This window comes from Anthonomus grandis, chromosome 22 (assembly GCF_022605725.1).
Source record: "Anthonomus grandis grandis chromosome 22, icAntGran1.3, whole genome shotgun sequence".
NCBI classification, from domain to species: Eukaryota; Metazoa; Arthropoda; class Insecta; order Coleoptera; family Curculionidae; genus Anthonomus; species Anthonomus grandis.
The window spans coordinates 33,718,442-33,736,900 of NC_065567.1; the positions used below are offsets into that span (position 1 = coordinate 33,718,442).

At 35.3% G+C, this 18,459-nt stretch overlaps 2 protein-coding genes across 2 annotated transcripts in view; one reads left to right on the forward strand and one right to left on the reverse strand.

Moving 5' to 3' along the window:
* The window catches only part of LOC126748254 (angiotensin-converting enzyme), a 159,689-nt gene that overhangs the window by 91,682 nt on the left and 49,548 nt on the right, over nucleotides 1–18,459 (reverse strand). The gene's annotated exons all lie outside the window — the stretch shown is intronic.
* LOC126748801 (titin-like) overlaps nucleotides 1–18,459 on the forward strand; it is a 41,657-nt gene that overhangs the window by 13,758 nt on the left and 9,440 nt on the right. Inside the window, exon 8 of the mRNA XM_050458266.1 lies at nucleotides 12,323–12,716. Coding sequence (XP_050314223.1) covers nucleotides 12,323–12,716 — 394 coding nt within the window. The remainder of the gene's footprint in view (nucleotides 1–12,322; nucleotides 12,717–18,459) is intronic.

Sequence of the window (18,459 nt, forward strand, 5' to 3'; positions counted from 1 at the left end):
TCCAACAAGAGGTGGTACTTGTATTGACAATATCTTTGTTGTTCAACGGATTCCTGTATTAGACGCACATACTCTTGAGTTGAATCTATCAGATCACCTAGGACAGGTTATAAGCATAATTTCTGAATGCGAAAGCTATAAGGTATTACAGATAAGGAAGATATGTCGTCCAATAATTCAGGTAGGCTTATTCCTATTTTATGAAAGAATTTCTGAATGCTCTTAGGAATTTGTTGATGCTTGTGGCATGGATGCAGAGGAAAAGTTTGAAAGATGTATGCATGTTTTCAAGAGTGGTTCTTTGTGGTCATTCCCTGAGAAATCATATTGTGTTACGTCAGATCAGGGTTCCAACAAATGACAGATTAAGGACCATGCAGGTGAATCTTACGCTGTTGAGTGAGTTGAGCGGGCAATATGCTCCCTTAGGTCTTGAGGAGGATTATAGAAGAATTAACTCGTTTACAGAAAAGGTATCCAGAAAGCTAAATTCAATTTAAATGGTACCCTACTCAAAAACTCATCCAAGACCATGTGGGGCATCATAAATGCTAACACGGAGACATCCAGAAGAGAGAGTAAATCCAGTACTGTCATGGCAGATTACCAATTTTTGCAAACATTGCATATGATGTAATAAGTAAAATTTTAGTCTATAAGAGGGACTCTACAGATTTTATAAATGATATAAAAATGCCTGCACATTTGTTTTTATTTAGGGAAGTAACTATTGTTAAACTTTGTGTAAAGGGTCTTATTATCATACTATAACGATATTGTAAGTGATTCTCCGTCATTCCGGAATGACACAAGTGGTACACCGCACGACATCTCGAAGGTTAAGCGGGAATCTTCCGGAACAGCGTTCTGCCGAGTATATAAGGGGCCGTATCGCCCATAGTTGTCAGTTCAGAAGTAATATTCGGAATATTGGCGCGAGATTTAAATAGTTGTGAATAAATATGGTGAAAATAAATATTTCGAGTAGTAGTAAGTAATTGTGTTAAGTAGTTTAAGTATGCAAATAAATTAGTTGATTATTTTTGATTATTTTAATTCACACTTGACGAACGGTAAAAACGCTACAATACAATTGACTAAATTAATTAATTTCTGTATAAAAGAAAACACTATTCCTGCTCTGTTAAAGAAAGCATTGGTAATTACAATATTTAAAAAGGGCGATTCAAACTTGCCTGAAAATTATAGGCCAGTCTCATTATTGCCTGTGTTTTCAAAAATTTCATTTGCCTGTGTTTTGCCTGTGTTTCTTGCAATCTATGTAATCACTTCAACTCAAGCTGGCCTATAATGATCGAGTTGTAAGTAACTAATGGTAGCAAAATCAAGTCTGCAGGTGTCCAAATTAGAAAAGACATCTTGCAAGGCGTCTCACTAAGTCCATTGTGGTTTTGCCTAGCAAAGAACTCTATCCCGCCAGCTAAATTCAACCAACTACGGTTTTGCTTTAAAGAACAACACAAGGTTCTTTAAAAAGGTGATACAGCTATTACGAACCTATCTTAACAGCAAAAATATATTCCAAGTATTGAACACATACGCTTGCTCCGCACTTGCTTACTCCTCAAGAGAATATCAGGAGCCTTTTGACAAAAGCGCATAAATATCATCCTCGTTATGCTGTGGAGCAAACAATGCTACCCCAACATCTTGGAGAAAGAGACCTCAGTACAGACCTCTTTATTACATCGTGCAATATGCCAGGTAGATCACGCAACACCTCTGCGATTGAGTGAACAGGAAATAGGGATACCTCTTAAGACCAATGAAGTGAAGATGTTCCTTTGGAAAGAAAAGCCTTTGCATGGGTTGCATTCCGACGAGGTGAGCCAGGATTATGTCGGCAGTATCACATCAAACTACTGGCTGACATCAGGAAAGATGTTCCTAGAAACGAGTCAAGATCAAGTCATGCCAACAAGAAATTAATTGAGGTATATAGTTAAGGATCTATTTATACAGAGTTACAAATATCACACAACACTTAACTGGAGGCTGCCGGAGATTTGCTTCGACAAAATACAGAGATAGGTACGATTCAATGGGGAGATACTGCATCAAGCGCTGACAAAGCGCCTAAAACTCATACAGGAGAACAATGTCCCCTACTACAGATACATCACTGAGTCTGTTCTCGAAAGAAATAACTATAAGTTATACTGGGATCCGAGTGTTTTCACAGATCAGGGTGTGATGCATAATTGACCAGATCTGATACTTGTAGATAAGAATGCTAGGCAGACACCTCTTGTCGACGAGTACCAAATAACAGCGATCTACTTAATAGAAACAATGATAAGATAGCCAAGTACACCAATTTGGCAATACAGATAAAGAGGCAGTGGAAGATGGAAAAGGTCTAAACTATTATTCCGACAACAAGTTTTCGACATAGAACATCAGGCTACTTGGGCTTAGTGAACACCTTTACAAGGCAAAAAGCAGTTCTCCTTGCTACAGCCCGAAGTGTCCAGATATTTATAGGGAATTCTCCAGTATTCCAAGTTTCTCATGGACCTGATAACTTAGAAAGGGCCGCCACAGAGCTTAATACTTTTGATACCTAGTAAATATCTGGGATAAGTAAATTTTCCCCAAGAAAGAAGTGCGAGCCATATGACTGAATTCGTAATAATATGAATTCAGCCGATATCGATATGGACTTTGGTCTTAAGAAATATAAAATCCAAACATCGGAAGAGGAAAAGTAATTAATGGTTATAAGCTTTCCAATTGAGATATCATTCGAGGAATAGACATAGTTGAAACTTACAAGTATTTAGGCTTCCGGCAAGCTAGACTTCTCGACCATAAGCAGGCGAAGTCAAGAGTTACTAAACAATATGAACAACGAGTTAACTTGCTTACTTTTGAAATTCTCAAATGAAGCAATACAGAACTAGAGGAGATTCAAAGGACAACAAGAATCATCATCCAAAGTCTTCAACTCTTAAAATGACATTGCCAAGAAGAGAAGGTGGACGAGGATTGATCGATATCAACAATCTGGATGCAGACCAGGTGACTAAACTGAGAATAATTCTTTATTGGAAAGGCACAATAGTCTCAACTTTACTTATTATCCTAATATCTGATAGAAATTACTCGCCTTTAAACTTCATGCAAGACATTTTAATGAACGCAATCAATCACATGTAGATAGAGAGGCAATAACAAGGTGATTGATAAACGGAGAACTTTTTCCTGAAATTGACGGTTTTATGCTAGTTATGTAGATTCCATAACGGACAAATGCAGGAAATACGATCAGAAACCCGGAAGTAGTCAGTTCATATCATCTGGTTGCCCGTACTTGGCTCTGAATACAACTAAATCTGCATTATAGAAACATGCAAGCGGCTTTTGAACGGTCTTTACTGTCAGATAAATAGTGGAGGAGTTTCTGCTGTCGCGCTTTGTGGCTTGTCTAAAGTTTTCGACTGCGTCAGTAACGAGATTCTGCTGCGGAAGCTCTTCCACTATGGCTTCAGGGGCGTTGTCGCAACCTGGTTTTCGTCATATCTAAAAGGTCGCCGTCAACGAGTGTGTGTGGGGTCTAAGTTTTCTAAATATAAAACTATCGACTGGGGACTCCCTCAGGGGTCTGTGTTGGGACCAATATTCTTGCTATATATAAATGACCTTACCCAACTCTGTATCCAGGAAAAATTTACATTGTTTGCGGATGACACGACCATTCTCTGGCATGGTTATAATATCGGCTCCCTACGGAAAGCCATAATGACTGATCTTAAACTCATATTTGAGTAGTTTAGGGCAAATTTACTATCTTTAAATCCGATTCTGTAAATACGGAAATGAAATGCGGTCTGTTCAATGCCTATACGCTATATTATAAATATAAAGCACAGCCAGTTTTACAAAATAATTGTTTTAGAATGTATTATTACTGATTGTATGGTGACGATTGGGGTACTAATTAAAATAAATAATAAAGTATTTTTAACTAACGTTGCTTTTCCAAATAATAACAACTTATTGGATAAATACCAAGATAAACAGGCTAAATATGCAGACCTTGCCATAGATATCAAACAAATGTGGCATGTGAATACTGTTGAAGTAATGCCAAAATGAGAGAGCGAGGATCTTTTTTTTAAAAAAAATGGCTTTTCACCTTATGAATACTTATTAGTACAGAATTTTTAATGAGGAGCATTTCATTCTCAAAAGTTATGAAATGGTTCTTTCTTTATAAAAGGGAGGATCCACTATTAAAAAATTGCAAAGACAAACATGAAAATTAATACAGCGTCTCTTTATCTTCATCATAATTCTTATTTTTGTAAAAAATTTATAAAACCTAAATGGGGTGTTACCACATAGATTTTTTGATAGTCTACCTCCTGTTCTTTCATTTTTATACGTAGCTAAGAATATGCTAAAAATGGAATAGATTCTTAAAACGATAAGGAATTAAATATGCGTAGTCCTAGATTTTAAAGAAAGCTCGTTAGCCGATAAATACATTAACCACATTTTTACACTTAAGGAAACAGAAAAAAAAACCGAAAGCACTCATTAAGACTGAATCTACGTAATACTCATTAGTAAGTTTATGCAATCTACGATGCGTATTTGATCGTTATGAGTAGGTTTTAGTAATTTATTAATATTTTTGATGAAGGATGATACTGCAAGTAATATAAGCCTTCGAGCAAAATAACACCTTATTCATTTCTCTTTAAAAGTATTATTATGAAAATTTGTTATAAACTAGGTCCCTAGTCATTATTATTAAAAACAGTTAAATCTCCAATCGTAAAATATATTTAATTACCAACGGTTAAAAATAGCAAATACTGCCATAGTTTTTACACACAACATATGTCGTGAATTTTCTATTAGATTTAACTGCTTTGGAACTGATATAACATTAAGTAGTGTCTGCAACGATAACTTTTTTCCATATTAATTTTTATCAGTCAATTAGCCATTACAGGACGTCGGTACTTTCCACACGATTCTCTTCAATACTTTTAAACGGAAATGGAAGCTGACTAAAAAATAGGTCTAGCCTTAAAGCATGATTATTATTTTATGAATCGCTTTTACAAGAAATCATGAAATGAGCGTGTAAAATTCATAATGAGGACTATGGTTTTTGATAATGGCAAGGAAAAGATTAGAATAAAATCTAGATGTAGTATTTCCTGGTTTAATTGTAATAGCTAGCATACAATTTTGCTAATATCTAATAGTTAGATAATATTATGTTCTCTTTAAGTTTATTTGTTATCACTTTTTTTTTTAATTTGTTACAATTACTGTTGAGATGAATATATAATAAAAAAGGACAATAGTTTTTTATATTAGATTATTCTATTAAGGTTCACTTTTTTGATATTTTCGTGACGCATATATGCTACACGCGTCCTAAATACGTCAAAATGGCATATGTACTGGGTGTCCCAAATTCGAGGGTGACCATTGGAATCTCGGAAACCGTAAGAGTTACAGGGTCGGTTAAATGAAGGCAAAGTTGCGTAATTTGGAGCTTAATAAAATGACGTTTCAAAAATTTTAAAATTCCGGAGTTATGTAGTCGAATCAAAACGCATTATGTTATTTCGCCACTAGAAGGCGCTGTCTCGAACAAAACAGCTGATATATAAAGCTAGTGTTGTGTTAGTCTTGTTTGTTATAACCTGCAATTCAGTAAGTTTCTGCAGTGGAACAGGTGTATATTGTCCAGTTACATTCTTTAAATAAAATATTTAGGAACTAGAAAGTGTAGGTGCTAAAGTGCGTTATAATGGAAAACCTCGATAACAGTGTTATTGTGGGCAACTATAATGAAGGGTCAACGAAAAGGCAACGACAAAAGACAAAAAGGGAAATGGATTATGAGAAGAGGTAAGTATTGCTCGTTTGTTACAATAAAAAATATTCACACCTATACTTATTTTTTATAGATATCAAGACCCTGACCCTTTGTTGCTTAATTTTCAACCTCTCCACGGACAAGGAAAATTTAACTGTCTCAGTATTTCAAGAAGTATCCTAGCAAAAGCAAAGAGAAAAGTTTTTTATAAACCAGACAGAAAGGAGCAAGATAAAAGACTGTCCTTTTTAATGGATGTTGCTCAACCAAAACGCAGCCGAGTTCGTGGTGAGGTGAGAAAAAACAAGCCACATCGCGTTGCAGTTAAATATTTCTTGATATCTACAGAAAAACAAAGACTACCTGTATGCTCCAAGTTTTTTGCTAAGTTGTTTGGGGTCGGTCAGCGAAGACTAACCACAATTACTGACGGAATTTTATCTGGAATCGTAGAGAAACGAGGAGGGGATCATAAACTTCGGAAATTTTCTGCAAAAAGAAAGCAAGTGCACGAGTTTATTTGAAATTTGCGAGGTTGCCAAAGTCATTATGCACGAAATAAAAGCCGTCGACTTTACTTGCATTCATCAAAATTCATTGCAAAGTTTAATCTAGTGTTTGGCTCTCCCGCTTCCGATACCTGTAGCTATTGCGCTAGACTTAAAAGTGAAATTCAGTCTTGTGAAAATGGTGTTATCAAAGAAGGTTTAATTTCAAACATCGTAATTCACAAAAAGAGAACTAAAGCTTTCCATACTTTGATGAAGCAAATCCCAGAAGCGAGCATAACGTACGTGTTTGACTTGCAACAAGTGCAAGCAATTCCCAAATTCAGTATTGGTGAGGCTTTCTATTCCAGACAAATTTCATTTTACTCTTTTTGTGTGACTGATGTTTTTTTATTTATTTTTTTTTATGGTAAACACAAGCACAAGAGGAAAGTCCTATGTCACTCTTGGAGTGGTGCTTGCGCGAAGATATTTGTGGGCATTTATCTTGAATCGCTGTAGGTTGTATGCGTCGGGAAATATGTGAGGTGGAAGCCCGTTCCACAAAGAAGATGAGTCCCGATACAGCGACGTCCTTGGGGTAGGCAGGTAGACTCGATGTTGATGAGCCGCAACTGCTAGACGCGTCCTTCTTGCCGGAACAGCCCTGGGTGGAATCAGGCCTGCCAGCTGAGAGGAGCACTTACCGTGATAATAGCGGTAGAATAAACAGAGATCAGCCATCTTTCTCCTGTGCTCCAGACTATCCAGACTCTTTGTCAGTTCTGATTTGTCAATAAGACGAATAGCTCTCTTCTGTATAGAATCCAGCAGCTTTAAACTATGCTTGGGTGCAGAGCTCCAGACATGCGAGCAATACTCAAGGAAAGGGCGTATTTGAGCCTTATAAAGAGTCAGCAGCTGTTCTAGTGTATACAGTTTTTTCGTTTTGAAAAGCACTCCGAGTTTTTTGGAAGCCGCCCTGGCGACCTTGGCAATGTGGTCATGCCAGGACACACTGTTGGTGACCTCGACTCCTAGAAGATGTGAAGATGATTTCATTGGCAATGTTTTCCCTGACATAACCAGCTCCGGGCCACCAAGGTTAGTTTTCATAGTAAATACTGCAGTCTGCGTTTTTTTGCGTTAAAATTGACCAAATTGTTATCGCCCCACTTCAGGATTGCTCTAATATCGTTGTTGGTTGAAGCTACTTGTTGCTGCGTAAGATTCTGAGAACTTGCGGCTGTCGTTGGTTTGGCGGACTTAAATGTGGAAATAAGTGTGCTATCGTCCGCAAAGCTCGTTGAATTATCAAGAAAAGGGTGGGGGATAGAATGCATCGACGGCTACTTGGATTGTTCGTTGTTCAAGAAAACTTTTGATCCAATTCAATAATGAGTTTTGTATGCCGATTGAGGAGAGCTTGGTTAGTAGTCCCTCATGCCACACTCTGTCAAATGCCTTGGAAATATCAAGAGCGACTGAGCGGGACTCGCCGTGCTTCTCCATGGCCTCCGTCCATAAGTGTGTGGCGTAGGCCAGAAGATCGTCGGTGGATCTAAGCTTTCGGAAGCCGTATTGATGATTAGTCCAGATGATTCCAGATATCTTAACAGCTGTTGGTTGACTCCTTTCTCCATAATCTTCGATATTACTAGAACTAGTGCAATCGGGCGGTAATTGGAGGGCATCGTCTTCTTACCCTTTTTGGGTACAGCTTGCACTCGAGCAGGTTTCCAGCTTGTTGGAAATTGGCCCTGCTTATACGATGCCGTGAACGGTCTACATAAGGGAGGAGTCAATTCGTCTGCACAACGTTTTGGTATTAGGGCTGGAATTCAGTCTACGCTTTTAAGAATTTTATTTATAATTCGTTGGGGAAACGAAATTTCTCCCATCGATGAATTCACCCTTGGCAAATATGGCGGTGTTTTGCCTTGCGAGTGCAGAGTAGAATTGGACGCGAAGAGTTTACCCAGTAAGTTGGCTTTTTCCCTTGCTGTTACCGCGATAGAACCATCATCTGCTGTTAGGGGTGGCAAGGCCGACATAGCAAATCCTTGACTAACGGCTTTTGATACCGACCAGAAAGATCTTGTTCCATTTGGGCAGTTTAGCAGTTTGTTTTTGATCCTGTTGTTGTGACTCTCTTTGCATTCATCAATAATTCGCTTGCAGCTATTTCTGGAGGCTAAAAAGTTCCTCCGATTTTCGATGGAATGATGTTGACGCCATTTGCGATATGCTGCGTTTTTAGTGTTTACTGCCTTTTTGCAATTCACGTTGAACCATTGCTTGTTGTTTGATCCGCATTTAGTAGAAAAAAGGATATAAGCTTCCATTCCTGCCAAGATCGTCTCTGTAATTTGGTTTGCACATTCTGAGATGTTATTGGTTCTAAAGCAGACTTCTTTCCAAGGGAATGAGCGATAAAATTCCCGAAGATGGTTCCACTCTGCTGATTTATAATGCCATACCTTCCGCGGCATCGGAGGTTCCTGCGTTTTAACCTATGCAACTAAAAACCCACATTTTTATGTCTGGAACGAGACATAAGCTGCAAGAGGTGCTCAAGAAATTTCTTCAGCTTTGATAAACTTTTTAGAAAAAGTACATATAGGTAACGCAAATTAGGCTTTTTGCGGACGGCTGCGCAGGCCAAAACAAAAACCAACACGTCATCCATGCCTTAACATATTAGCTACATAAAAAGTCCCCAACATAAAACAGATAGTAATATATTTCCCAGTTTGCGGCCACTCCTATTTACCTGCTGACAGGGTATTCGGTCGAGTTGAGAAACATCTACGAAAAACTGAAGAGGTGTTGAGCCCCATAGCTTATATGAAAATTTATCAACAATACGGAATTGTCAGGGTTTTAGGCGAAGACTGGTTCCTTAAAAACTTTAAAGATCTTAGAGAAATACTGAAAAAAATTTATGGAATTAGTGACATGAAAAGAATATTTTAACAAAAAATTATAAAAAAACAGCTACGTTGATATTAATGTAATAATATTAATGTAACTTGAGCACACCTATATGTTTGACGAGGCTTCGAAGCACCCAATGGCAATAACAAAACGATGCCAAACTTTGATAAGATAAGGGATATGCAGGATCCCTGTAACATACCACTGGTAAATAACATCAAAGAAGAAAAGAAAACTGATGTGCGAAAGCTGCTTTGTGCAAGATTTGGACAAGACTGGGAATTTAAAGTCCCCGCTTTCTTCGCTCTTGTTTTTTGATCATGCCTTAAACACCACGACGAGAACCAGAAGCTGAAATTCCAGATCCTGCAGATGATGTAGGTGAAGAAAATCCCATGTGCGACTGCCTCGAAGAAGACCCTAACCAGGAACAAATTTGATTTTTTTTTTCAAGTGGACTTTGTATGTTCCTGGTACTTAGTTCACATTTTATCCTTAAAGTCGAATAATTTCACTACCAACACCAGTTTTTTGTAAAACGAATAAATTGGAACAAACAGCATTATGTCCAATTTTGAACGAAACAAAACGAATTTTATACATTTTTACGAATCAACACGCATCAAGTCCAAACATTTTTTCGATTTTTCCAGATTTTCTAATAAATATTGATTTAACTGAGATAACTTAATGGGTTTTTATGTTAATTTCTATCAGAACAACTCCATGTTGTAAAAATATATGTATAGCAGGGTTTAAAAGAAAATCGTTTTTCGTCAATACCCAAAAAAGTATTTTTTGGACAAAATGCGATTTGAAAAGTTGCTCCTCATTTTATAGCTTCAGTTTGTATAAAGTCAATTTATTTAAAAATCCCATCGATATATCTTTCTCTGTTGCACTCATGGAGTTCTTATGGGAAGTACTAGAAGGAGTAATCGGACATGCAAGTGCGATACCTCATTTTAAAAGCAATTAAAAATACTTTTTAAAAATGGGAAAATTTTATATGGCGCCCATAAGACAAAAATAAAGTTGATGATGATCGGAAAAAAACGAAACATCGGATTAATTTATTTTTTGCCTCATGTTATAAAGCATAAAAAGTGGCAATGAAAAACTGTTTTTAGTTTTCCGATATCTCTTTAAATAAAGTCGGTAGAGGGTAAAAACGATTTTGACAAATTTCGGTTTTTTTTGGATATTTCCGGAATTTTACATTTTTTTAAACGTCATTTTATTAAGCTCCAAATTGCGCAACTTTGCCTTCATTCAACCCACCCTGTAACTCTTACGATTTCCGAGATTCCAATGGTCATCCTCGAAATTAGGATACCCTGTACATACAAAATTATAGTTTATTAATCAATAACACTTACTAGTTAATTCTACGGTTCGTTAATTTTTTTGAAATAAAATTAACACGCCTAATATGATTTTTAGTTCACCACAGTAAAACATATTACTCTTCCGTCAGATTATAAAATATTATAATAATAATAATACGTTTATAAGTTACCAAAATAATACCGTCAAACGGGGTGAATCGGGACCAGGGGGTCAATCGGGACAGTATGAATTTTTTTTACAAACACGTGATTTTCATGCATGCTGCAAATGCTTTTGGGATGGGTAATATGAAAAACCTGTTGTAGACACAACAGCTGTTTGACATTCACGCGTGGCCGTTAGTTATTTGGAAGATTCCAGTGCGTACAGGTGTCCACATATTAGAGCGAAATTTAACGTTTTTTCAATCTGCTGCTAACTTTGTTTGGAAGAGGGATTTATTGGGAGATTTGAGCATTGGGTTATTAATATAGTATACCTGTGGGTATTTTCTAGATGTTGAGCAGACTTTTGTTAAATTATTTTGCCTAGTTTTTTTTATTATTAATTTATAAACATAAAAACTCGCTTTTAGGGGTGAATCGGGACAATGGTCCGGAAATACAAAAAAACGCCTGGGACTAAGGTCTATCAGAATTATAGTCAAGAACAACTGGAAAAGGCTTTGAGGCAGTTCAAAAGAGGCCAGATAACTCTTCGAGACGCAAAGGAGTTATATAACATCCCAAAATCGACATTACAGCGTCATGCGAAGCAAAAGCCAAAGAAACAAGGTGGTCAAACAATTTTGACAGGAGCTGAGGAATCCAGGTTGGTCCATTTAATAGTACTGGCGGGAGAGTGGGCATGCCCAATGGAGAAAACTACTATTCAATACATTGTAAAGGGATATCTTGATAGAAAAGGGGTAGGAGTGGCTAAATTTAAAAATAATATGCCCGGTGTTGATTGGGCGAATTTGTTTTGTGTCCGACATAAAGAACTTCTGACTGAGAGACTGTGCGAGAATATCAAATGGTCTCGTGCAGCCGTGACTCAGGAAACAGTAAATAAATACTTCGATAATATCCAAACCAACTTGCAAACATTGAACTTGAGTCCGTCATTAATTATGATGAAACATGCTTTGTGGATGATCCTGGACGGAAAACGGTCATCGTAAAAAGAAAAACAAGGCATCCAGAACGGATCATCGATTCAACAAAACAATCGACATCAGTGATGTTTGCAGTAAGTGGTGATGGCCATCTATTACCCTCATTTGTTGTTTATAAATCGAGCATCTATACGATACGTGGTTGACGAATGGGCCACCAGGTGCGCGGTATGGACGAATTGATTGAAAGAGCCATTGTTTGAAGACTGGTTCATTTCCATAGCTCTACCTTTCTTGAAGAGGCGTCCGGCACCAAGGGTTGTTATTGGCGATAATTTGTGTAGTCATTTGTCGCATAGGGTGATTGAATTATGCGAAGAAAATAATATTCGGTTTTCTTTTTTGCCGCCAAATTCAACCCATTTAACAGATCCACTTGACGTGTCCGTTTTTGGCCCGATGAAAAAGGCTTGGAGGTCAACTCTAGAAGGTTGGAAAAAACAATACAAGGGTTCTTTGCCCAAGGAGTATTTACCAAGCCTACTAAGGCAAGCTATAAGCAACTCTAATACAAAATATTAAAAGCGGTTTTCGTGGCACGGGAATCATTCCCATCGATAGAAATCAAGTTTTGAAAAGGTTGCCACCAGAAAGAAACCTCGAAGAAGATGATCCTAATGACTGGATGGAATCTGTGGTAGAAGTGCTTAACGAAAGCAGGAATGCATGCAAGCCTACTGTAGTAGCAAGGAAAAAGAAAGTTACAGTCGAGCCAGGCAAAAGCATTTCTACCACAGATTTTTTAGAAGCACAACCGCAACCGTCAACAAGCAAGACAACAGTGCCTCAAGACTCTCAAGAGGACGACATTTTCGAATTTGAGTCAGATAAAGCAGAATCTGCATCAATGGAACTGGACGAGTGCTTTGATTTACAGCACCCAATGGAAAATAGCATTGCCACTGACGATTTTGTCGAGGTTAAGTTTAAGACAAATAAAGTGGAAAAATATTTTATTGGGCAAATTAAGGGACTCTTTGATAAAAGTTTTGAAATTAAATTTCTCAGATCAAACCGAAAAATAAAAAAAATGTTTTATTTTGCCATATAACAGTGGAAGATATTTGCATGATTATGACGGAACAAATTAATAAAAAAGTACCTAAACCAACCGAATTGCGACGAGGAGGATACAAATTTCCTTTACAATTGAAGTTAAAATCTTATGCCATCTAATATCATTATATTATTTCTAAAAAAATTTTTTTTAATGTGGTTTTTTTTAAGTTTGTAACTGAAAACTGTAAAATAAAGACTGTTTTTGTATTTTACTGTAGTTTTTTTTTTGTTTTTGTACTTAAAAATATATGAAAAATATAGTTTTTTTTAATTTTTGGTCCTGATTCACCCCATACCACATACGCGGGGCGACATGCATTTTACATGGCCTAAAACGGCGCGTCTCGATTCGCCCCAAAACGGGGTCAATAACACCCTATATTTATTTATTTTTTTTATAATCCATGGAAATTAAAAAATAATCGAATAGATATTTCTGCTGTTGTATGGACTACGGTCACTTTCTGCTAAATTTTAACTTTGTTCGGCAGTTTCATAAAAAAAATATAACATAAATATCTAATAGTCGTCATTTTTGTTATACATAAGTGCTAACGCTAATTAATTATATGGTAAATAACAGGCCAATAATTCAGACCTCCAGGATTATTTAATAAAATAATGCCTGAATTTTGTTAAAGTCTAGGTATTGCCTAGAAAATACTACAAATTGCATTTTTTTTTTAAATTAAAACTATTAATTTAAAAAAAAACAATTTTTTCCAGATAAGACAATCGATGCAGAAAAAATATATCTCAACAGCGATTTTCTAGATAATAATAAAGTAAAATGATTTTCTATCTTCCTCCTACATCCCTGAAGCTTTATAATCACTGCGCAAGTAAATATCTTAACAATTATAAGCTTCTAAAATCCCTCTTATGATGAATATCACTGTTATATATTTGATAATCCCCAAGCTGGTATAAGACGTAATATAGCGTAAATCAATAAAAATTGTAAAGTTCTTTAATAAGTAAAGAGAAATTTAAGCCAAGTCTTTTCGGACTTGTTTTCATTAATGACTATGGCGTACTCGCCTTACTGCTTCACGAAATAAAACACATTAAGTAAATGTTATAATTTCATTTAATCACCGTAATTCTACTCTTGGCTGGTGAACTGAAAAATTTAATGCCCATTCGTCCGTTTTACTAAATTTAATTCCAGAAGTGATACGTTTAGAGTGAACGTAAACCGGACTCGTTAATTTTATGGGATGAAATTATCATTTAGGAGCAAAAAGAAATGTCTATTATAAGAAAAATCAACTTTATTTGCAACGTTTCGGTTTTTTTTAAACCACCATCAACGCGTTCTGTTTTATGGATTTTTATGTCTAGTGTGATACAGAGCTAATTTTTTGCCTTTTTAAGTACCATTCTTGGTACAAGAAAAAAGTAATTTCTGAATTAATTATTTTCAGATTACTTTTTTGTATATAAAATTGAAAAATAATAATGCATGATGCAACATTGTCAAATTTGTAACAAAATCGCAAAGTTTGTATTTTTAACTACAATTTCAACCATTTGACACTAAACATGATACTTGATGCAAAAGTAAAAAATAAGCTCTTTGTGGCTATAAAAAATCAATATAGCGTCCATTTCAAAAAGAATATTGCCAATGGTTTCAAAATACCGAAAACGTTATAATTCAAATATATTTTCAACGTTTCGGTCAATAGATGTTTTCAATAGATATTAAGAAATAACCATATAGTAGATGCAAAAAATATGGTAATAAGTGGATAAAGGATAGTGGATTTCTACTCAATAATGCTTATATAGTTAGGGAGTTATAATTACAGAAAAAACAAATAATGTGTTTTGTATTAAAAGTAATATTTTATATAATGGGTATTTTTTTCTTTTGTTAATATTATTTATAATTTATTATTAAACAGTAAGTATAATAAGTAAAGTAAAGTCTCCTGTTCAGAGGGAGACAGTTATAAGGGACCGCAAAAAAGAAACAGTAGTAAAGTAACAAAAAAGTAACGTTCATCCAAGAAATGAAGAGAATAAATATCGACGTAATGGGAATAAGCAAGATAAGATGGCCAGGAGGAGGAAGTATAAACAAAGAAGAAGTCACAATATTTTATTCAGGCAAACCAGCTTGAAACCTGTGAAAAAAGTGTAAAACCTTGTGTATTGGCTGATAGAGCAATGCTACTCCGAGTAAAAGCTTATTCTGTAATGTGCAGAAACCAATGCATTAGTAATATTAAACCCATTCTACATATTGTTATAGAGAAGACTATATATGTGGAAGAAGCCATCCGATACACCTAGTAGCATTATCCGTAACCAAATTGACTACATGTTAGTAACAAAAAGTTCACAAACTGCTTTAATTCAGTTAAAACTTATCCTGAGATATCGCAATAAATCAGATCATATACCTAGTAGGAGCTATAAAAGTGAAACTGAAAAAAGTTAAGAAGAGAATGATATCTCGATTTGACATGAAGGTGTTACAACAACCTCCAATAAAAAGCAAGCGAATAACTTAACAGAAAGGCAAACAAATTAAAAGAGATTAATGGCATACAGGCGGAGATTAAAGAATTCACCAAGATAATAGATTCAACAAAGATATAATTGTTAAAACCAGAAAAGAAAGGTACCGAAATCTTGGATGACCAGTGAAAAAAGCTTTAAAAAGCAATTATTCTCAAAACGTTGATGTAATGGAAGGAGAAAGGAAATAAGCCTAGAAAGAGAATTTCTTCTAGAGTGTTTCAAGCATACATATCGAAGTGCAAGAGAGGATTCGGTCTATCAGTTTATAGATGAAAGTATGGCGAAATTCAAAGGGAGATCGAGTCTAAAGCAGTACTTGCCATTGAAGACCATCAAACGTTGAATAAAGTTATGGGTAAGAAGCGACTCTCTTGGCGGTTATGTATATGACCTCGATGTATATAGTGGAAAGCAGGATGGACAAGCAGATGGAACAGTAGGGAAAAGGGTTGTTAGAAAACTCACCAGCTCAAGAATGAAATCTGATGTGATCTGTTTCGACTGATTTTTTAGATCGGTGACATTGATGAAAACATTGTCATATGCTGCAGTAGGAACCTGTATTGGTACGCGAAAAAATATACCAAAAAGTCGGGATAAATTAGAAAAAAGTGAAGCAAAATTTTTATGCACGAATGACGGGATAACCTTTTCTAGATGGCAGGATACCAAAGAAGTATTGGCAATTAGTAACTGTCATGGGGATCAGCGTACATTTGTTGACCGAAAACAAAAGGGCGGCCAAAAACTTGCTGTCGAATGTCCCGAGATAATCTCCTTTTACAACAAGTATATGGGAGGCGTCGATTTGACAGATTATTTAGCTGGCCTTTATGAATTCGACCGCAAGTCTACCAAGTGGTGGAAAAAAGTTTTCTACAAATTATTAATGATAACAGCCGTAATCTCATTTATTATTTACGATGAAGTTAGACGTAAGAAGATACCATTTTTGGAATTCTTGATAGCCCTAGCCGAAAGCCTAAATGACCAAGGAAAAAGCAAAGCCGATGTGAAGAGGCGTTTAACTACCGGACGACCATCAAAGCGACAAAAAACTATGGTGAATTTTGTCGACCATATGCCGATTGTCGAGCAGAAACGGAGAAGGGGTATAAGATGTTCACAAAACAAGATGGAGAAACGCACCAGAATTGTTTGCAGGGTATGTAGTGTGCCTCTATGCAATGACTGTTTTACCCCTTTCCATATGTGAAATTATGCAATATTTTGATAAAAAATATTTGTTCTACTTATGTATGTCTTTTATTTCAGAGCTGATGGGACGATATGTCACACTAAAAAAAATTAACGCGTTTGAAAAAAATGTGAAAAAATTACAAACATCTTTAAGAACCTTTTACTTTTGAAATATAAAATCAATAAGTAAATTATGCTTTTCATGAAAAAAATAAAAACCGGTCTTAAAAGGGTTAATAAATTACGTGAAATGACGTTTTTTCTTATAAAGCGGAACCAAATTCAAAATTTGTCTCGATAAGCATAACTTATTATCCGAAGAAAAGCAACTTTTTTCAAATTTAACCGACATCACATCCCTTACCATTTTCAAAGTAACCATATTACTTTGCACTACACACAGTATCCCAAAATGCCTTTAACAGCATAGAACTTCGCCATTTCCGAAGATAAAAAAAAATCTCAAAATAAAAAGTGATTTCTATGGGAGACCATACTCTGTTTAAGATTATTATTAAAATTACCCCTGCGAAACTATCTCAATTTTTTTTTTATTACATGAGATTATGAGAAAAGTTATAAGTAGTATCTCGGGAGGCAGTTTTAAAAATAATTTCATACAGGGGCAATTGGAGGTTCTTTCTTCAAAAATGGTGAAGCTCTACGCTTCTAAACGTATAACGGGACAGCATAGTATATCAAACTTATAATATATCACAATTACCCTGCTAGATTTATTATTCTAATATACATGTATATATTGTACGGTTACCTCCTAAACCAGATTTTTCATTAGAAAACAAATAGCACTTTAAACGGTAGTTCCTAGTTCTATTAGATAATATATGCGCATCATAAAAATAAACGAAAAGCTAAGCATCAGCGGTTGTTGCGCTTGTATACATTAAGTATAGCTGTCTTTTTTTGAATTTGGGGGGCTACGTAGAGGAAGAAAGCCCCGGTTATAAATATGCTGAAGCCCACATTGTTTACAAGCAGTACCGTCACTAGAGCCGTCCGCGTGCTTGGCGCTTGTGTTTGTATGTTACCATGAAACTTCTGGTAAGTACTTTAGTATAAAAGTTTTTTTTTCCAATAAAATTACATACTGGTTTAGATTTGGTTAATTTGTGAAAAGGTAATTAATATTCCTAGGTCCTATCACCTCAAATTAAAATCTAAATTAACTAAGTTGTTTTCCACCATATTTAAGGCACATCTAAATATATAATTAATTACCAGAAATTCGTATAAAATGGGATATATTAAATTTTTGAGAATTAATTTTTATTATTATTTTAGGGTTATGAAATATTGGTGAAACTTTTTTATTTGGCATTTGAAAAGTGAGATTCCAAAAGGCCACTTTTCAAAAAACCATTTACTGTTAATTTTTTAAAAATAATACCAAATTTATGCAGGATGTGCCAAATAACAACGAGAATGAAGCAAGTGGAAAACATTTTTCTTTACATTAACATGCTTTTTTCTGCAATTTAAAAATAAAAGCAGAAGCCAAGATTGGTTTCGTCATATCCCAACTTTTTTATAACCATAAACTCATGCAATTAGACACTTTATTCGAAATTACTATTATCATAAATTAAATAACACGAACACATGAAATGAACCAATTAATATGTTAAAACAAATAAAACCCTATAATTTTTTCGTCAAATAATTCAATATGATTATTATATCATAAGAAAAAAATTATATGATAAATCTTTGACTGTTTTTATCCTTTTCTTTTTGCAGTCGACAACGAAGAATAGAATCAGAAACCCAAAATGGTTTTGTTTTTAAAGTTATCCTAATGGAACTAGATATTACATATATCTTTTATTAACATTAAAATTATGATTATTGTA